At 37.1% G+C, this 22,296-nt stretch overlaps 1 protein-coding gene across 4 annotated transcripts in view; it reads right to left on the bottom strand.

Moving 5' to 3' along the window:
* The window catches only part of LOC105475869 (anillin, actin binding protein), a 64,730-nt gene that overhangs the window by 5,726 nt on the left and 36,708 nt on the right, over positions 1–22,296 (bottom strand). For 2 of the 4 annotated variants that reach the window (XM_011731424.3, XM_011731422.3), the window contains 6 exons: positions 22,187–22,225; positions 21,896–21,917; positions 20,888–21,000; positions 19,562–19,615; positions 8,772–8,858; positions 4,267–4,374 (listed from right to left, as the gene is read on the bottom strand). In XM_011731424.3, the coding sequence (XP_011729726.2) occupies positions 4,267–4,374; positions 8,772–8,858; positions 19,562–19,615; positions 20,888–21,000; positions 21,896–21,917; positions 22,187–22,225 (423 nt within the window). The remainder of the gene's footprint in view (positions 1–4,266; positions 4,375–8,771; positions 8,859–19,561; positions 19,616–20,887; positions 21,001–21,895; positions 21,918–22,186; positions 22,226–22,296) is intronic. The other 2 variants (XM_011731425.3, XM_011731423.3) reach the window with 1 other exon arrangement.

The raw sequence follows: 22,296 nt of genomic DNA, 5'->3' as shown, positions 1-22,296 counted from the left end.
TCAACTACGCATGAAATCTTTAAACTTAACCCAAAGATTATCTAACTGCCATGAAAATGCCTCCACTGTGAGCATACCGGAAAACATTAGCTAAGATACGACCTGAGTATTATACTTTCCTTAACTACGTTACTTTAGTTATTATTGATGGTTGTATCTGTATGTTTATTTCCATGAGGTGACGGCAGGGCGTGTGTGTGTGTGTGTGTGTGTGTGTGCGCGCGCGCGGTGTAAGGAAAAAGCAAGGACCAAGAATAGTCACACAGTAGCCCCTGCTTATCCATGGTTTCACTTTCTATAGCTTCAATTACCCACAGTCAACCATAGTTAAAAAATATTAAAAGAAAAATTATAGAAAAACTATTCACAAGTTTTAAACTGCGTGCCATTCTAAGCAGCATGATGAAATCTCCTGCCATTGCACCTGGTATGTGGATCCTCCCTTCGTCCAGCGTATCCACGCTGTACCCGCTATCTGCTCAGCAGTCACTTAGCAGCGTTCTAAGATCAACTGAGATCGAGATCATCCTGCCTAACACGGTGAAACCCCGTCTCTACTAAAAAAATAAAAAAAATTAGCCGGATATGGTGGCGGGCGCCTGTAGTCCCAGCTACTCGGGAGGCTGAGGCAGGAGAATGGCGTGAACCCGGGAGGCGGAGCTTGCAGTGAGCCAAGATCGCGTCACTGCAATCCAGCTTTGGCAACAGAGCAAGACTCCGTCTCAAAAAAAAAAAAAAAAAAAGAAGATGAACGGCTATAGTATGCAGTGCTTGTGTTCAAGTAGCCCCTATCTGACTTAATAAGGTCCCCAAAGTACAAGAGTAGATATGCCAAAGACAAATCATAAAGTGCTTCCTTTATGTGAAAAGGTGAAAGTCTTCAACTTAATACGGAAAGAAAAAAAATCGTATGCTGAGGTTGCCAAGATCTACACAGTAAGAATAAATCTTCTATCCATGAAATTGTGAGGAAAGAAAAAGAAATTCATGCTAGTTTCGTTATCACATATCCAACTGCAAAAGTTACCACCACAGTACATGGTAAGTGCTTAATTAAAATAGGAAAGGCATTAAATTTGTGGGTGTAACACATCAACAGAAACGTGTTGTGATTGATGGCAACTGGGTCTGGTACTTATCCATGGTTTCATGCATTCACTGGCGGTCTTGGAACGCATCCACTGAGGATAAGGGGGAACTACTATACATTACTGCATAAGTTAGGAGACCTGCCTTAGCAGACATTAAGATTTATTTTAAAGCTATGGTCATTGAGATTGGGATAGGGAAACAAACCAAAGGAAAACAGAACAGTGAGCCTAAAAATAAACCTACACATATAATGACATCTTGATACACATGAGAAATGGCATTGTGGATCAGTGAATGATATAGTTTGGATATTTGTCTTCACCCAGATCTCATGTTGAATTGTAATCCCCAGTGTTGGAGGTGGGGCCTAAAGGGAGGTGACTGGATCACGGGGGTGGATTTCTCAAGAAATCCCCTTGGTGCTGTCCTCAAATAGTGAATGAATTCTCACATGAATTGATTGTTTAAAAATGTATGGTACCTCCCTTTGCTCACTTGCTCGCTCGCTCACTCATGCTTTTATCATGTGATGCACCTGCTCCCACTTCACCTTCCACTGTGAGTAAAAGCTCCCTGAGGCCTCCCCAGAAGCTGAGCAGATGCCAGTGTCATGCTTCCAGTACAGCCTGCAGAACCAGGAGCCAATTTAAAAATTACCCAGTCTTGGGTATTTCTTCATAGCAATGCAAGAATGACCTAACACAGTGGGGAAAGAACCAACCATTCAATGATGCTGGCACAACTGGTTATCCAGGTGAAAAAAAAAAATCAATTCTAGGGAAATTAAATATGAAGTATAAAACTTTATAAGTTTAGAAAGAGGTATAAAAGAAATCTTTGACTCCAGGATAAGGATAGTTTCTTAAATTAGACCCTAAAAAGCACAAAGCAATAGACTGGCAGGTCTGATTACCTTAACATTAGAAAAGTCTGTGCATAAAAAGACACTAAAAAGATAAATTAAAAGATATGCCAAGCCTAAGACTAGGGAAATATAATTGCAATGTATCAAAAAATATTAAAATTAATAATATATAGACAATCAGTTCATAGGAGAGAAAATATAAATGGCCATACACACTCTTATGCTTAGAAAAGATACTTAGTCTAGTAATCAAGCAGACACAAAAATTTTTAAAATAAGAGTACATTTCACATCTATCATACTGATGGAAGTTTAAAAGGCTGACATATGATGTGTTGGTGGGAATATGAAAAGCTGAGAACTCTCAAATACTCCTGGTGGGAATGGAAAATTGTTCAACCACTTTTGAGACTCATTTGACAAAATCAAGTTGTAGATGTGCAAACCCTACAACCCAGCAATTCTGCTACTAGATAACATTCAAAAAAGAACTCTCATCCATGTGTACAAGAAACTAAATCTTTCTGCATGTGGGCTGTAAAAGGTACAAACCAAAACAAAATAAGAAGAAAGTGAATCACAGCAGTATTGTCTGTATACAACAATTTAGAAATAATCTAAGGGTCTCTAAACAGGAGAATGGATAAATTGTAATGTGTTCTTACAAAAGTATACTATATAGAGAAAAGGGGACAAACTAAAGCTACACATACCACCCTAGACAAATTTCACAAACCATACCGACCCAAAAAAGGCAAGTTGCAGAATGATACATACAGTATGTTATTATCTGTATAATGTTTAAAAACATGCAATTGCAGCAACATATATTGCTTATATACACGTACAGGTTAAACATCCAAAATCTGAAAATCTTGAAATCTGAATTGCTCCAAAATCCAAAACTTTTTGAGAGTCAACATGATGCTTAAAGGAAATGCTCATTGGAGCATCTCAGATTTTCAATTTTTGGATTAGGAGATAATTAACTGGCAAGTATAATGCAAATATACCAAGACCTGAAAAAAAATCCCAAATCTGAAACACCTCTAAATCCCAAGGATATGAATAAGGGATATTCAATCTGTATAATAAAAATTTAAATAAGTGCATGGGAACAATAAACAAGTTTAGGATAGTGGTTATCTCTGCGGGAGAGAGAATTACAACTGGAATAATAACACAGAGGTTGATGAAATTATTTTACACCCTTTTGAATGTCTCCAACATTTCACAATAAAATTTTAAAATATTAATAATTGTAATGACTACAGTGTAACACACATAGCTATCCAACACAGCATTATAGACTTATCTTTACTGATAATGAAAGATGTTAGAATATTTTATCAAGTAAAAAATCAGATTATAAAAAGCATGCTTTTCCTTTTAAAAAGATTCATAAATGAATAATTATTATATATTATACATTTTTAAAGTTTGAAAAGATATCTAACCAAAATATGAGCAATACCTATGTCTGTTATGGATGATTTTCTTTTTAATTCTGCTTATTTCTATTTTCCAGTTTGGGGATAATAAATAATCTTACTTGGGCAATAATACTAACTTCTTTAAAAACATGATAAAATTTATTACACAAAATCCTATTGTTAAATTTTAGAAACAAAATACAAACCACTGTTCCTGTGGGTGGGTTTCCATTGCTGTTTTACCCTAACTAATAAGATAAAAATTAAATGTAAAACATTTCCAACTTCAAATGTCAACAAAAAATATAATTAAACATCCAGTAGAAAAGAAGGAAAAATATACATGTTAAGCCATTTTAAGAGTGGTCAAATTACAGGGAATGGATAGGATATAAAAATTGTAAAGGTATATCACACACACACACACCTACAACAAAAACTTTTTTTTTGAGATGGAGTCTTGCTCTGTAGCTCAGGCTGGAGTGCCGTGGTGTGATCTCGGCTCACTGCAACCTTGGCCTCCAGGATCCAAGCGATTCTCCTGCCTCAGTCTCCTCAATAGCTGGGATTACAGGCACCTGTCACCACACCCGGCTAGTTTTTGTGTTTTTAGCAGAGACAGGATTTCACTATGTTGGCCAGGCTGGTCTCGAACTCCTGACCTCAGGTGATCTGCCCGCCTCGGCCTCCCAAAGTGCTGGGATTACAGGCATGAGCTACTGCGCCCGGCCAACAAGAACATTTTTAATGGCTTAGTGAGTACATAAAAAGGGTTATTAATTTGGGTGAGTGATGGGGGCCAGAGGGAACATTTGCATGAACACTACATGAAAGTCAATCAGGGCTTTCACCACTAAACAGTCCTATTTAAATTACCTTTCGTTTCTCATCATCTGGATAAGTCCAATAAGATATACAGTTTCCAGAAAGAACACACCATCTTCGATGCCAGGCACCAAAACCACTAACATCTTCAAATATGGTCTGGAAAAGTCAATTGAAATGCTGGCTTTAGAAAATTGAGGAAAATGTCCTAACAATGAAATGCTGATTCTGTATGCTAACTGTAGTATGTTGACATATTTCATATCTCAAAATCTATCTGTATGATTTTTTTATCATGTCTTTTACCTTAGTAATGAAAATCACTGATTATTCATATCAGAAATTTTCTTCAACATCATCTACAAGCATTTAAGAACATTCAGATATCAACCCTAAATTAAATACCTCTACCTAATCTTAGATTTTTGAAAAGTGTAGTGTCCCTAACGAAATGCTCCTTAAACAGAAATGCCTCAAGTGTTGGAGAATAATATAAAATTACCATACCTTATATATTTTAAAAGACTAATAATAATATATTAAGTTAAACCTATCTTAATATGCAAGACAGGCATTTAATCTTTATTTAGGAGATCAAGTTTTCTAACAGGATTAGAAAAGAGTTAGCTTATGATCACAGGCCTTGGTCAATAACCATGATAAACATCACAACTCCAAGTCCGCTGCTGAACCGTGAGACCCGCTTGAAGTGGTGCCTCCCTGCAGTCAGGCGTTTGTCCTTAGGAATGTTACTTATATTCTAAAGGTAGGCCAGGCAGTAGTGTTGGCTAGAAACAGGATTCCAGAATAGGCAACTAATAACATCTGGTTTTGTTCCACGGAAGCACTTCCACTTAAACAGTGCAAGTAGAAGCTAAGAGTTTTTCTCTCACTACTTTTTAGCTTTAAAGAGCCCTAACTGATATAAAAGCCCTCACTTTTAATTAAAAAAAAAAAAAAAAAAAGGCCTGGTGCAGTGGCTCACGCCTGTAATCCCAGCACTTTGGGAGGCTGAGGCGGGTGGATCACGAGGTCAGGAGATCGAGACCATCCTGGCTAACACAGTGAAATCCCGTCTCTACTAAAAATACAAATATTAGTCGGGCGTGGCAGTGAGTACCTGTAGTCTCAGCTACTTGGGAGGCTGAGGCAGGAGAATGGCCTGAACCCGGGAGGCGGAGCTTGCAGTGAGCCAAGATCATGTCACTGCACTCCAGCCTGGGCGACAGAGTAAGTCTTCGTCTCAAAAAAAAAAAAAAAAAACCATAAAAAAATTTAAAAAAACATCATTCATCTAGGAACTTCTGTGTTAAAGAACAAAGCAAGGTAAAAACATAACAATGATGTAGATCAGGGAAACTTTTTCTATAAGGGCCAGAGAGTAAATATGTTAGACTTTGGACCATACGGTCCCTGCCACAGCTACTCAGCTTGGCTACAGTGGCACAGAAGCAGCCACAGATGCTAAGGAAGCAGATCAGCCTATGTTCCAATCAAAGACTATAAAAACAGGCAGTGAGGCCTGCTGTGCTGCCCTCTGATACAGATGATCCAAAGACATCTTTGCATTTGATTTTAGATTACCTTCATATCCCAACTTTACTTTTCTGATTGTTGAGAAGCTAAGAATAAACTAGTATTACTTGGTTGTTCCTGTGAGGGACCATTCTAAGTATATCTTTAAATTATCTCAACTACTCCTTACTCCAACCCTATGACAGTAGGATATACACACTCTTCTCAATTCACTGTTTTATGTAAATTTCCCAAAAGGTGGCTTGAATTAGGAGTCTAATTTCTAGCCATGATGTGTGGGAGCAAATGTTACTAAGCTAGATTGAAACTTCAGATTAATTAGCTTGCTCCAACCATATGCTCTCCTGCCTCACCTTTTTCCTCCTCCCCTAATGCTTCCATTTTCCTCCCAAAGCAGCCTTTTTCTAGGCAATACTGCTCATAGCTCCCCAAGGAAGAAAGAAAGGAATCTTGTTATTTCAATCTCAAGCACGAAAGTTAACAGAAATCACTCACCAGCTCCCTCCTGTGTTAACGTTCACCTTTTACATCATAAAGGTAATAAACAGACAAAGTAACTTTTGATAAACAAGATTAACACCAGCTATTATGACATCCTACTATAATCAGAGAAGAATAAGGACAGCCTTTTCATTCCTATAGCTGAGGAAACAGAGGGCCAAGGAAAATAACTGACATCACACAGACCGCAAAACTAGAACCTTCTGGCTGCCAAACCGGAGCGCCTGCCTCTTGTTGCTCCTCAGGGGAGGCACAGCTAGCTTGGCACCCTGTTGAAACCACTTACCTGTCTCTGGTTGGAGTCGCCCTCTTCCAGGGCAGCCCTGGCACATCCTCACACAGGAAGCTGAGCTGAGGAGTTTTCATTTCCATTACTACCTCTAATTTTTTATAGGGAGTAGAGGCAATTAAAATGCAATGTTTAGGCAGAGGACAGAATTTATGTTGGGGAATCCAGAGCTCTTTCTTACTAGATTTCTGTAAGTATGGATGTGAGAAGAATGGGCTATAGGATTCAAGACAGAGTAAACTTGAAGAGATCTAACAAGTTCGTTAAGAGCCCAGCTAAAAAATTAATTAGGTGAGACGTTATATGCAAATGGACCAGCTACCTTAACATAGCCTATCCATTGCTAAAGGCATCTACAATAAAATATAATAATGTTTACATGAAAAGAAAAGGTCGTTAGGCAAACACTGCCTTCAAGTCAGAAATTTACATGCTTTTCCAAGACTACCTAGTGCCACCTGCTGGATTTACATGTGATAAAACCTAATAAGGAAGGAAAAAATACTATTAATAAGTAGCAATTCCCAATCCTTGGGAAGTCGGCTTCAGTTACTTAGGCCACCGGGCTTTCCTTACTATCTAGCTCTTCTGAACCTTTGACACTGTTACAAACTGACTTGTAACATCCCTTGCATCATTCCAGTTCTTGCTTCATAGAGAATACCAAAGCAACTGGATTTTCTCCACTTCTTGTACCATACTCACAATCTTCTATGCGTTCTACACACATACTTTCTTCCTCGCATCATGAGAAAACTGTAATTCTGTATCAAATAAATCCGTGAACTGTGGCTTGGGCTTAATTCTCCCCATTCTCATGACCTTGCTCTATGAATTACCCCATAAGCCCTAGTTCAGGTCCTCCATGGCCTCTATCTTCAATCTCTTTGGCCCTATCAGAAGCTACCCATCTACATTTAAAGCCACTTATGTCTCTCCCATCTTAACAAAATGTTGACAAAATCCTCCTTTCAACCTACATACCTCTGCAAGCACAACGCTCTTCTCTCCTTACTCCTTCACTGCCAAAGTGTTTCCAAGAATTTCCAAGCTCCTGTGCTCATTCCTCATCTCCCACTCACTCTGGACCCATTTGCAGTCTAGCATCTGCCCTCACCTGCGCCAGAATGATCACCCGATAGTAAGTCCTACAGTCCTTACAGAATCTGATCTAACTTAACCACTCCCTCCTTTCAATGTTCTCTTCTATTGGCAACCATGGTGCTAGATTCTCCGTTTCTCTCCCTACAGTCTCCTCTGAGGCTTCCCTCCTTCCATCCGTCCTTTCAATGCTGGCACTCCTCCAGTGAGTTGGCTCTGCTTCCCTCACTTGCCTTGGGCTTCCCCATGCTGCAGATATCCACATCTTTACCTCTACTAAATGTCTGTCTTGAGCTCCAAACCCAGAACTTTCACACATGTTTCCAGGCATCTAAAATTCAAATCATGTAAAACTTAACTCATTAAAATTTCCCACATCAGTGGGAACTGACTAGTCTTCTTCGGGGTTGTCATTCTCCAATCTGCTTTCCACATTGGTCAGAATGATTTTCTCAATCCCAAGTTGAATAATTTCTTCCACTTAAAATCTTATAAGAGCAACTCACTGACTCCAGGATAAAGTCCAAATTCTTTAAAAGGCCCTTGAACTCTTGTCCCATTTCCCTAACCACACTTTCCTCCTCATTCCCCACCCGCCAATCACATGCATGCACTCAAACTCTAAGCTCTAGCTATCCTGAAATACCTTCCACTGTCTGCATGTGTCATCCTTCTTTTCTTTGGGTAGCAGTGACAAAGAAGGGCCCTTCAAGGCACTGTACATTCTCCCCCTATCTAGAACACTTCTCCCCTTTCTCCCTGATTAACTTACTCAGTTTAGAAATTACTTCTCTCAGCAGTTCCCTTTATCCCACCCCACCCACAGTCAAGACCTAATGTCCCAGCAATTGACAGCGATGCACTGTTTTCTCCTATTAGAGTATTACATTGTGCTTGTCTGTTTATTTATATTTCTCTCTTCTAAACTAAAAGCTCATGAGTAGAGGAATTATTTTTTGTGGTCTTTTACATTCCAACAGCAGCACAGTGATTGGCATATAAAGGACATGCAACAAATCTTTACTGAACCAACTTGTCACTTAATCACAAAGGATTTCATTCCTATGGGAAACAAGTCCGTATTTCACAAAATGGAAAAAAGGAAGTTAAAGACTGTGATGTTACTTACTAGAAACCCTCTTTCTTCAACACTGGAATTCACTTGACATTTTATTTTTAAATAAATATGACCTTCCAAAGAAGATAAAAAGGGGACCTGCAAAGAAAAAAGGTAAATTATTTGCAAAACAGGTTCAAAGTGTGATTTTTCTTAATAAATCATGTATAAATCATGAACAGAGAATATTACAACTTGAAAACACAGTGTTTTCTAAAGTTGGAATATAAAAGGCATGGCCAAAAAGCCATTGGTTCCTTATCAACAAATACTTTTGAAGAATAAATTCATTCAAGGTAAAGCTTGACAAAACCAAAAGCCCTAAGTCTCAAGTTAATGTGAGAAAGAAAACAGAAGACAATACTTGGGTTTATCTCCATCAACAGGAGAATATACTCAGTAAAAAACTGGATAAACCAACCTGTAAATTCACAGCATACAATACCATCCAGCAATAAAGAACAATAAACTGCAGATATGGAAAAGCCAGTCCTTGAATTCATATGGAATTGCAAGAGACCCCAAACAACCAAATCAATCTTGAAAATTAAGAACAAAGGCGAAGGAATCATATTTCCCAATTTCAAAACGTAATTCAAAACTTTGGTAATCAAAGCAGTGTGGGCTGGCTGGACATGGTAGTTCATGCCTGTAATCCCAGCACTTTGGAAGGCCAAGGACGGGGGATCACTCGAACGCAGGAGTTCAAGACCAGCCTGGGTAACATAGCAAGACCTCGTCTCTATTAAACATGAAAAAATTAGCCAGGTGTGGTGGCACATGTCTGTAGTCCCAGCTACTTGGAAGGCTGAGGCAGGAGGATCGCTTGAATCCAAAAGTTCAAGGTTGCAGTGAGCTATGATCATGGCACTGTACTCTGGCCTGGGCAAAAGCCAAAACCTTGTCTCAAAGAAACAAAACCAAACAAACCAGTGTGGTGTTGGCATAAGAATAGACATATGGACAAAAGAAATGGAATTGAGACCAGACATAAACCGATGCATCTTATGGCCAACTGATTTTTGACAAGGATGCCAAGACCATTTAAAGCGGAAGAGCAGCCTTTCCAAAAAATGGTGCTGAGAAAATTAGATATCCACATGCACCAAGAGTCATGGTGGAGCTCCATCTCATACCATTTATAAAAATTAAACCCAAATGGATAATATCCTAAGTACGAGAGCTAAAATTATAAAACTCTTAGAAAGGCCAGGCGCGGTGGCTCACGCCTGTAATCCCAGCACTTTGGTAGGCTGAGGCGGGTGGACCGCCTGAGGTTAGGAGTTCAAGACCAGCCTGACCGTGAAGGGATTTCACCTTCAATATAGTGAAATCCCATCTCTACTAAAAATACAAAAACTAGCCAACGTAGTGGTGCATGCCTGTAATCCCAGCTGCTCGGGAGGCTGAGGCAGGAGAATCACTTGAACCCGGAGGCGGAGGTTGCAGTAAGCGAAGATCGTGCCATTGCACTCCAGCCTAGGCAACAAGAGTGAAACTCTTGTCTCGAAAAACGTTTAAAAATAAAACTCTTAGAAAAAAACCATAGAGGTAAAGCTTTGTGATCATGGATTTAGCAGTAGATTTTCAGATATGATACCAAAAGCACAAACAACATGAGGAAAAAATAGACAAATTAGACTTTACCAAAATTAAAAACTTTTCATTACAGAGGTTCCACAAAAAAATGAAAAAAATAAAACTACCATATTACCCAGCAATCCCACTTCCAGGTATTTATCAAAAGGATTGAAACTGGGTTCTTGAAGTGCTATCTGCACTCTTACGTTCATTGCAGCATTATTCACAATAGCTAAGAGATGGAAATAATCTAAGTGCCCGTCAATAAATGAAGAGACCAAAAAAATGTAGTACATACATACAATATAATATTCTTTAGCATAAAAAAAGGAGATCCTGTCATACGCTACAACATAAACAAACTTTAAGGACATTATGCTAAATGAAATAAGCTAGTCAGAGAAAGAAAAACACTACACGACTCCACTTATCATGAAGTATCTACGTTTGATCTTATCCAAAAGGCTGAAAAGCAACATATGGGCTGGGCGCGGTGGCTTATGCCTATAATCCCAGCACTTTGGGAGGCTGAGGCGGGCAGATCACGAGGTCAGGAGATCGAGACCATTCTGGCTAACACGGTGAAACCCCGTCTCTACTAAAAATGCAAAAAATTAGCCAGGTGTGGCGGTGGGTACCTGTAGTCCCAGCCACTTGGGAGGCTGAGGCAGGAGAATGGCATGAACCTGGGAGGCGGAGCTTGCAGTGAGCCAAGATCGCGCCACTGCACTCCAGCCTGGGCGACTGAGCAAGACTCTATCTCAAAAAAAAAAAAAGAAAAGTAACATATGAAATCTGTAAAGTAGACAATCTCATAGAAGCAGAAACTAGAGTGGTGGCTGCCAGGGACTGGGGAGGAGAATATGAGGAGCTGCAGTTCCATGAGTATAGAATTTCAGTCATGCAAAATGAAAATTCTATAGATCTGCTATATAACATAATGCTTATAGTTTACAATACTTCACTGTATACTTCAAAAAATTTCTTCAAAAGATAAATACCATGTATTATTTACCATGATAAAAAAAATTATAAACCTTTGCACATCAAAGCACTTTATCAAGAAAGTGAAAAGACAGTCTATGGAATGGTTTGAAATATTTGCAAATTATATATCTGATAATATCCAGAACATACAAAGAAAACTCTTACAACTCAGTAACAAAAAGACAACCCAACTAAAACAACTCAAACAAACCAAACTAAAAATTTGGCAAAGGACTTGAATGGACATGTCTTCAAAGATACATATTTTGTCTTCCAATAAGCACATGAAAAGACATTTAACATCAACAGTCATTAGAGAAATTCAAATCAAACCTACAATGAGGAATCACTTCACACCCACTAGGATGGTTATAATTTAAAAATAAAACAAACAGAAAATAGACAATGGCAAAGATGTAGGAAAATGGGAACCCATATTACTGGTAGAAATATCAAATAGTGTAGATGCTTTGAAAAACAGTTTGGTGGTTCCTAAAAATAATTATCATATGATCCCACAATTCTGTTCCTATGTATATGTACAAAAGAACTGAAAACAAATCATGCATGCACATGTTCAAAGCAGCTCTATTCACAATAGCCAAAATGCGGAAACAGCCCAAATATCTATCAATGAATGAACAGATAAATGAAATGCTGTATATATATATAATAGAATAGTATTCAGCCATAAAAAGAAATGAAGTTCTAATACATGCTACTTCATGGATATACTTCTGAAACATTACTCTAAGGGAAATAAGCCAGACATAAAAAGTTACATATTGTATGATGATTCCATTTATATGAAATATACAGAATAGATATATCCATAGAAACCAAATGCAGATTGATGGTTATCAGGGGCTCGGGGGGAGGGAAGATGGGCAAAGACTGCTTAATGAGTAAGACTTTTTACTTTTAGAGACATAAAAATATTTCAAATTAGACAGAGGTATTTTGCACAACACTGAATGTACTAAATGCCACTGAATTATTTACCTTAAAATTGTTACTTTGGTTACATTAATTTCATTTCAATACATTATTTTTTGAAAACAATGAACTACTAACATGAACAGCAGCATGAATAAATCTTAAAAACATCATGTTGAGCAAAAGAAATTAGATTCAAAAGAGTACACATTCTTTGATTCCATTTAAATGAAGTTCAAGCCCAGGTATGGTGGCTCACATGTGTAATCCCTGCACTTTGGGAGGCTGAGGCAGGAGGATCGCTTGAGCTCAGGAATTCAAGACGAGCCTGGGCAACATAGTAAGACTCCCCATCTCTATTTTCTTTTTTAAAAGATTTAAAAAAAATTAAAAACAATAAATGAAGTTCAAGAACAAGCAAAACAAATCTATGGTGAAAACAGAGATGAGAAGAATGGTTGCCTGTAGAGGTTGGGATTGACTAGATGGGAGTGATGGAAATGTCCCTTATCTTGACTAGGTATTGGTTATATAGGTGTACTCATTTGTTAAAACTCACTGAATGCTACACTTAAGGTGTCTATAATTAACTGAACATAATCTTTTTACAACTACATTGAGTACAATAAATTGAACATATTTAAATATAGGGTTTGATGAATTTTGATATATGTATATTATAACCCATGAAAACTTGACCACAATCATAATAATGAACATTTTCATCACCCCTCAAAGCTCCCTCCCATAATCCTGCCTCTCTCTATTCCCATCTCCAGGAAACCAATGATACGCTTTCTGTTGCTATAGGTGATTTTTCATGCACGTCATTTTTACACATCAAAAACAAGTGTTTTTTTGTTTTGTTTTTGTTTTTGAGACAGAGTATCATTCTGTTACCCAGGAGGCAGTGGCATGATCTTGGCTCACTGCAACCTCCGCCTCCCAGGTTCAAGCGACTCTCGCACCTCAGCCTCCCAGGTTCAAGTGATTCTCGTGCTTCAGCCTCTCCTGTAATCCTGGGGTTACAGGCACGCACCACTACACCTGGCTAATTTTTGCATTTTTAATAGAGATGCGGTTTCATCATGTTGACCAGGCAGGTCTTGAACTCCTGACCTCAAGTGCTCCAGCCACCTCGGCCTCTCAAAGTGCTGGGATTACAGGCATGAGCCACCGTGCCTGGCCAAAAAGAAGTATTTTTAAAGAAAAAGAACCTAAACATGTAAGAAAATATTCTTAACAACTTAGCAGAGGAGCAACCTTGCCATAAGCAACAAATTTTGCAGGGAAAAAGAGAAACCAGTTGAGCCTTCAGTGGTTGAGCATGGGCTGAGGTAGACAGGCAGCTCAAGAAGCAGAGGCAGAGCTAGCTCTCCCTACCCACCAATTCTCCCCAACAGGAATTTTGCTGAGAAGTGATGGTTGAAGATATGTCTAAAAAGCAGAGAGAAATCTTGTAGACATGCAGTACTTAGATCTCAAAGTTCTGCTTAAAGGTGGGGCCTGAAACCATTCTCAAAGCATTTAAAACAAAACTTGAACCAAATCTATTCATAGCCTAACTTCAGCTCAGTTTCTGATTACACAAGAGACAAGTCCCTAATCCATACTGTCTGAAAGACAAAAGAGCAAGGTATTACCTATTTCAGTCTCTACTGTTCTTTTATAATATAATATCTGGCCTGCAATTAAAAAATTACAAGACTGGTGAAAAAGTAGGAAAACATGGAACTTATCAAGGGAAAAAAATCCTGTCAATAGCAGATCCACAGATGATCCAAATGTTAGAATTAAAAAACAAAAACGTTTATACAACATTAAAATATTTAGACGAAAAGATGGAGAAAAATTAGTGAGAAAATGGAGAACTTCAGCAGAGAAATTGAAACTGTAAAAAAAGATCCAAATGAAAATTTCAGAACTAAAAAAAAGTCTGAATTTAAAAATTCATTGGCTAGGCTTCACAGACTAGATCACATCAGGAAAAAAACAGGTGAACTTGAAGAACTGATAAATAGAAACCATCAAAAATGAAGCACAAAGAAAAAAGAATTAAATGAAAACCAAAAAGAATGTCACAGACCTATAGAAAAATAGTCAATAGTCTACATTAACTGGAGTTTCAGAAAGGAGAGAGCAAGGCAGAAGAAATGACTTTAAGAGACAATGGCTGAGTATTTGCTAAGACTTATAAAACAACTAACTACAGATCATAAAGCTCAGTGAAATCAAACAGGATAAATACAAAGAAAACCACACGTAGGCACATTAAAATCAAACCATTAAAAACGCAAAATAAAAAAGCAGAAAAGAATGATGGCTGGCTGACTTCTTATTAGAAACAATTAAAGCCATAAACAATAACATCTTTAAAGAAGTGAAAAGATAAAAACCTGTCAACTTAGTCCCAGTGACAATATCCTTCAGAAATTAAGGCAATATAAAAACATTTCTGGACAAACAAAACCTAGAGATTTCATTTCCAGCAGACCTATATTACAAGAAATAATAAAGACAGTTCTTCTTGACAGGACAACAATCTCAGATGGAATTCTGAATCTACAAGAAGGAAGAACCCCAGAAATAGTAAATATAAGGGCCAATTTATAAAAATATATCTTAAAATTTCTTTTAAAAATTGATTCAAGAGGCTGGGCACAGTAGCTCACACCTGTAACCCCAGCACTTTGGTGGATGGCTTGAGCCCAGGACTTCACGGCCAGCCTGGAAAACATAGCAAGACCCCATCTCTTAAAAAAGAAAAAAACTGATTAAAGAAAAAGTAACAACAGTGCATTGTGTGGTTTATAACAAAGAAGTAAAATATATTGGGATGGGAAAATGAACTATATTGTTGTGAGGTTCATATTGTAAGGTACGTGAAGTGGTGTAACAGTATTTCAAAGCAGACTTTAATAAGGTAAGGATGCATACATTATTTCCTAGCAACAACTTAACAATAAAAAAAAAAAAAAACCGGGTAATTATAGCTAAAAAATCCAAGAGGAGATTAAAAAGGATTACGAAAATACTCAATTAATCCAGAAGAAGGCAGGAAAGGAAAAACAAAGCGGCAAATAACAAAATGGTAGTGTAGGAGTTGGCAAACGTTTTCTGTAACTTACACAGACTGTATACATGGTGCCATTCAGTCAAGAGAAATGTAAACAAATATAAAGATGCACTTTTTGTGAAATACCTTTTGATCTTATATTGAAAATACAGTTTTTATGTGAGTGCAGGATTGCTATAAGGCATACCTATAGACTCTAATATAGGATTAAAGGAAGGTGAAGGATCTTCAACTGGAAAATTTAATGCCAGCAAAGGATGGTTTGATAATTTTAGAAAGAGGCTTTAGAAATGTCAAGGTACAACAGGAGAAGCAGCTTCTACCAAATGAGATGGGAGATGAGTTCCCAGAAACCATTAAGAAAATCAATGAAGACAAAGGATATCTGCCTGAACAAGTTTGTTTTTTGTTATTGTTTTCCAAAACAAGGTCTCACTCTGTCACTCAGGCTGAAGTGCAGTGGCATGATCATAGCTCAATGCAGTCTTGAACTTCTGAACTTCTGGGCTCAAGCAATTCCCCCATCTCGGCCTTCTGAATAGCTAGGGCTACAGGTGCTTACCACCACCCCCAGCTAATATTTTTTCATTCTTTGATGAAAAACAACTTTTTTCATCATTTATGTTGTTCAGGCTGATATTGAACTTCTGGCTTTAAGCGATCCTCCCACTGTGGCCTCCCGAAGTGTTGGGATTGTAAGTGTGAACCACAGTGCCCAACCTGAACAAGTTTTTAACTCAGATAAAAGTGCCCTATTCTGGGGGGAAAAAAGAAAAGAAAAGTCACAAGGGACCTTTATTAGCAAGGAAATAAAGTGAGAACCAGAATTTAAGGGAGAAGGGATAGGCTAACTCCTGTTTTGTGTAAATGTAAATGGATTTATGATCAGAACTGCCCTTATCTATAAAGCTGCTAACACCCAAGTCTTGGAGGGAAAAGATAAACACCAACTGCTAATCTTTTGGTTATACAAGGCCTGGATTGGTTCCATCAATGATTTGTCCCTGAAATCAAGAATAAAATGGTAACATACATACACATATGATTGATTGATTGACTGATTGATAGACAGATATCTAAAGTAATGTTGACTTCTGAGTCAAAATAGAAAGGAAGATTGAAGTGTCTGTCATTCCTATTACCCAGGGAAAAAGAATGCCATCCCAACTGGATTAATCTTAGTTAAGTCTAAATTTCAGTTTTTACTATAATTAGTTTCCAACGATTTGATCCTCTAACATAGCAAAGATAATTTAAAGGGGGAAATTCTAAGACAAAAAGTATAAATTTCAATACACAAGTTTCATGAGACGAATCTCCAACTGCCCAAATTTGAAACCGATCCACAATGTAGAACCAAAACATCATATGCCTCACAATCCTATTTTGTAAAAATTCCCTTTTCGCTTTTCCTTACAGTGAGTTTTAAGTTCCTTAGGCTCTTTCCTCTCAATGTTATTTAACGGAATTCCATTGTTTAGCACAGAGCATGCTACTGATAACAAAAATCAGAACGATGAGAAGAAAATGTGCCCTCTTACTCTACAGCTGAAGAAAAGTAGACAATATTTTTGGTTAGAAGCTTGTCCTGATAAACAAGTAAATTGAAAATATTCACAAAACCATCAAGTGTACTACTCCTCCCCCTAGTTGAGTGTGGAGGGAGACTTGCGTGAAAATGTATGATCCTATTCTGTTTTGTGTTTAACAAAGGAGTCTTTTAAGACATCCACACTTCAAAGATTATGTTAAGAGCTGTAAAACATAACCTACAACCAGGGAGACTGTGTAATGTGTTATATGCTGGGATATTTTTGAGGGTGAAAGGGGCACCATTAATAATTATACAAGGCCAACAGGCATAAACTGGATAATTTAGGACATACCAGAATGCCTAACTATTTTCTTCAATCCCAAAACTCTATAATCCTAATTGGTTGTTTTACTTCAAAATTGTTTGCTCTAATAATATTCAAATTGACATTTCTATTTCCTAAAAGGTATAAATATGAGGTTCCTTTAAGTCAGAAGAGGAACTGTGGGACATCCTTCTCCCTTTATCTATAATAGGATAATAAAACTATGACTGTTTTGGATTCCCTATTCAAAGAAAGGGTTTGAAAGTCTGACTCACTAAGATTTGTAATTTAAATTCCAGGATGCCAGGCTTTAAATCAGATCTGAATAGCCTCAAATAAGATGGAAATCCACTGACAGTGGTGTCCTAAATCCGTAGAGCAAACCAACTGGATTAACCTCAACAGAAATTCCATTCTGAAAGGGCCTCACAGATAACCCCTGTGATTGTTGTATTACTGGTCAAGGCACCAGTAAAATAAACCAAGACTGCCGTGTACTGACAGTATCTGATAAGACAGGAAAGACATTTATACTCTTTCAGTGACAATTAAATGGGATTATTACATGAGTATAGAAGATCTTAAATTTTTCCCATCAACTTCAAGACCATTTAAACTTAACTATTTTAAATATTCTCCTACATCAAATCCAGGCAATTGGAACAAATATTTGCTTCCCCTCCTCACTCAGAAAAGCACAAAATTTGTTTCAGATTTTACTTCTAAATGGTACTGTATCTGACTAAGAAGGAGTCTTAAGAGTAAAAGACACAACAAATTAAATTGAGTGGTTTGATTTTGCATTCGATCATGTGGTTGGCTATTTAAGTTATAAATTCAAAGGAGTTAAGTGAATGGGAATATAATTTAATTTTAATTGGTAAATGTGACATTTTGATTTAAAATGGCAGCCAAAAAAGTTTTTAAAAGAACAGTCTATATTTAAGATATGTCATTGAAATCTCTTTCATTTTACAGATTAATGAAAACTCTTACATATGTAGAAACTGGCTATGTGACAATACAGAGTAAAAAAATACAGTTCATAAAATCTCAATTCTTACGGTTATCTAATTTGCAAATCCTATTTTAAGAATTTAAAATAAAATAAAAAATACCATCCAGCATTTTGTTAACTAGCATCTCTTTAACCCAGACAATGTTTGTAACTGACCTTTACAAGAATATTAAAAATTTTTAGCTGGGTGCGACGGCTCACTCCTATAATCCCAGCACTCTGTGAGACCGAGGCAGGCAGATCGCCTGAGGTTGGGAGTTTGAGATTAGCCTGGGTAACATGGTGAAACCTCATCTCTACTAAAAATACAAAAATTATCTGGGCATGGTGGTGCACGCCTGTAATTCCAGCTATTTAGGAGGCTGAGGCATGAGAATTGCTTGAACCTGGGAGACGGAGGCTGTAGTGAGCCGAGATCGCGCCACTGCACTCCAGCTTGGGTGACAGAGTGAGACTCCGTCACAAAACAAGAAAAAAAACTTTAAAAAGTTTTCCAAAACATATTATTATATTCAGTATAATTTTAGTGTTAAATGTATTATAATTTCAAAATTAACAAGCAAAGGGTCATCTATATAGCAAACTACCTATTAGCCAATTAAGACCATAAAAATTTTCTACTTTTGGCCAGGCACAGTGTTCATGCCCATAATCCCAGCACTTTGGGAGGCCAAGGCGGGTTGATCATTTGAGGTCAGGAGGTTCAATACCAGCCTGACCAATATGGTGAAACCCTGCCTCTACTAAAAATACAAAAATTAGCCAGGTGTGGTGGCGGGCACCTGTAATCCCAGCTACTTGGAAGGCTGAGGCAGGAGAATCACTTGAACCCAGGGGCGAAGGTTGCAGTGAGCCGAGATCATGCCAATGCACTCCAGCCTTGGTGACAGAGCACAACTGTCTCAAAAAAAAAAAAAAAAAAAATTCTGCTTTTATTTAAAACATCACCAATAGCTCTTCAAGTATACAGGAGGTCAAAAATATCGAATAATTCTTAGTTTTAAATATAGTTAATAATTTGGTATTATAATTGTACCTAGAAAAATCAATATTGAAGTGAATACAGGATTTTAATGAACTATAAGAGAGAAGAAAGAATATGGAAAAAGACCAAAACACCAAACATGCATTGAAAAAATAGAAAACTTTCAAAGAAGGCTTTAAAGTATTGAGAGTGGAGAACAAGACGCCCATCTATAAGAGTCTCATGATAGAATAATGTACATAATGTCCTTAATTATTCAAAGTAAACAAAAAGATAGTTAGTAAAACAAATATATGTAGATCAAAAATTAAGGACTGATTTTTAAGCTCATTAGTTTCAAGCAAAGAAAATAATGACAACCTTTTCCTGGAACAAATAGCCCAGTAGCTCTCGCTCTCTTACATCATAATTTATCTAAAACAGACAAAATAAAAGACAGAGAGAAAAAAACCCAGGATCACTCAACTGGTTAAAGTAGCTGAATTACTAAATAAAAAGTTACAAAAAATTTTAAAATTAACTTGTTAAAATACATTTATGCATTAATAGTAATAAAAACTTCAAATACAGTCTGCTTTTTGTCCATCAACTAAAAGAGAGCATTTCATAGAATTTTAGATTGTTTCAGGCTAACTTAATATTCTGTACTGGAAAACAAGACCCTAGAGAAATGAGTTGACTTTGCTCAATGTTAAAGAGTAAATCACTAAGGGTAAATACTAGAAACCAGGGCTTCTAATTTTTATACTTCTTCAACTCTATATTCTCACTACAGAAATCTCATTTGATAATATAAATTATCACTGTATCATATAGAAGTCAACCTAAGAAATAAAATTTGCCTCTAGTTAGTCTCACTCCTTAAAATAGTCTTGATGAAAAAGGACTCAAAAGTGATGTTAACACAGATCTGATTTTTGAAGCTTCTAATATGAAAGGGAAGTATGAGAAGGAAATCTCTTAGATTCATAAGTACTTTTCTAAGAGGTTAATCTACTTTTCACTATCTTGTCAAAACTAAATTCATAAAATATTGCTCATTTCTAAATATAAGTTCAAATAGGCTGGCTGGGTAATGTGGCTCACACCTATAATCCCAGCACTTTGGGAGGCCAAGGCAGACAGATGACCAGAGCCCAGGAGTTCGAGACCAGCCTAGCCAACATGATGAAACCATATCCCTACAAAAGAATATAAAAAATTAGCCGGGCATGGTATCATGCGCCTGTAGTCCCAGCTACTTGGAAGGCTAAGGTGGGAGCCCACGAGGTTGAGGCTGCAGTGAGCAATGATCAGGCCACTGCACTCCAGCCTGGGTGACAGAGTGAGACTTTGTCTCAAAAAAAAAAAAAAAAAAAAACCACAGAAATGGAAATAGGCAAGGTATTATGTTTTAAAATTATAAACTTAACATCTAAATGCAGGAAGTAATACTTCTTAGCCAGAAGTGATACTTAGAATAAATAAGCATTCACTGAAGTTCTAACTATTAAAAGGGAAACATACTTCCAATACCAAAAAAAAAATCATTTAGCTACACTCATACCTAGCAAAAATGTGCAATTCTAAGAACATACATTTTCAGTCGAAGATTTCAAATACCTAAAAGCATTGTGGCATTTCCATTGACCTAATTTTTCTAAGATTAAAAAAAACACCACACCCTTACAAATAAAGTTGGATTACCTTGTCCAGAACAAACTTAGTATTTCCTACTGAAGACAATGATAATGTGTAAGATCCGACAAGGGCGAAGTTGCTGGTTCGCACAGCATTGAGACCTCCTGGACTGGCCATGACTGTGAAGAACGAGGAAATTAAGTTTAGTTCAGAACGACTTTTGTTAAGTATAAATAACAATTCCTCACCCCACCCCGGTAGAAGAAAATTAAGCTGCCACAGAGAAAAAAAAAAACTGCCTCATTTTCCTTCATCTTTAAATATGGGGGAAAAAATTAACTTATTTCCTAATGAAAGAAAACTATTAATTTAAGGGAGGTACAAGCACTCCTTAATAATTGGGATGGATATGTTTTTGAAGACATAGACCTAAAACTGTATGCATAAAAAGCAACTTCCCAATAAAAAACATGGAAAAGACTTCAGTGCTAGTTACAATGCAGGGTGACAAAATCAGCAGCAGAAACTATCTCTGCACAGGTCTCTTAGTAACTCTCTTGTGCCACAGAGAAGAAAGACCAATAGCCTAAAGGAAGCGAGTGAAACCAGCTTCATCCTAATTCCTTTTGGAAAAAGGTAGGCCTAAAGTCATTCTAAAGAAGGCCTTTCCTGGCTTGGCGGCATTCTAGTTCCCAGTGAACTAGAAAGATGCATTTCTGACATGATACAATGCCAGTTATGATCAGTAAAGCCAAAAGAAGTAAAATCTGCAGTATGGATAGCACAAAACAAATCTATACAATAGGAGTTGAGGTAAAGAGTAATGCTACCTGCTGCTAGAGCTGAATAACATGATGACTGGTGCCTCTATGATGGTACCTAACAAAGGTACAACCAAACTGCATGCTACTGTGGCCAGTAATCTTGTAACTAAGAAACCCACATAGAAAATATTATTCCAAAGGAGATCAAGGTAAACATTCATAAATCAAGATGGCCTATACATATGTAAATATGCAAGTGCTTAATTCCTTACCTTATTCTAAAGTTTCAAATAGTTCAAGATATACTCACCTGAAGAAGCAATGTTGCTTTTCTAAAAAAAACAGGTGTGAAGAAGAAACATAAGTTATTTCCCTTATTTGATACCAAGATTTAAATATGAATCACTCATCTCTTTTAACACAATAAGAACTACATTTCAGAAAACACTTTTCCTACATAAATTACAGGGATTTCCCCCATTAGTACATGTTAAAATTTTCCACAGTGCTCAAGGTTCAGAAATGATTAACCAATTTAAAATTGTTATGTGTAAGATGAAGATTTCTCAAGGAAGCTCAATTTCTCAAAAATTCTACTTACTGCGGTTATAGATGTGAGGAGTCGCTTTGGAGTAATAGCCTAAAAGAAAAGATAGCTTACTATATATATTTCTTATCAAACATCATGTCTCAGAATGTAAAACTATCCAA

Source organism: Macaca nemestrina, chromosome 4, assembly GCF_043159975.1.
Source record: "Macaca nemestrina isolate mMacNem1 chromosome 4, mMacNem.hap1, whole genome shotgun sequence".
Taxonomy (NCBI): domain Eukaryota; kingdom Metazoa; phylum Chordata; class Mammalia; order Primates; family Cercopithecidae; genus Macaca; species Macaca nemestrina.
The sequence above is the reverse complement of the archived record's forward strand: the minus strand, read 5'-3'. Positions and strand labels throughout refer to the sequence as shown.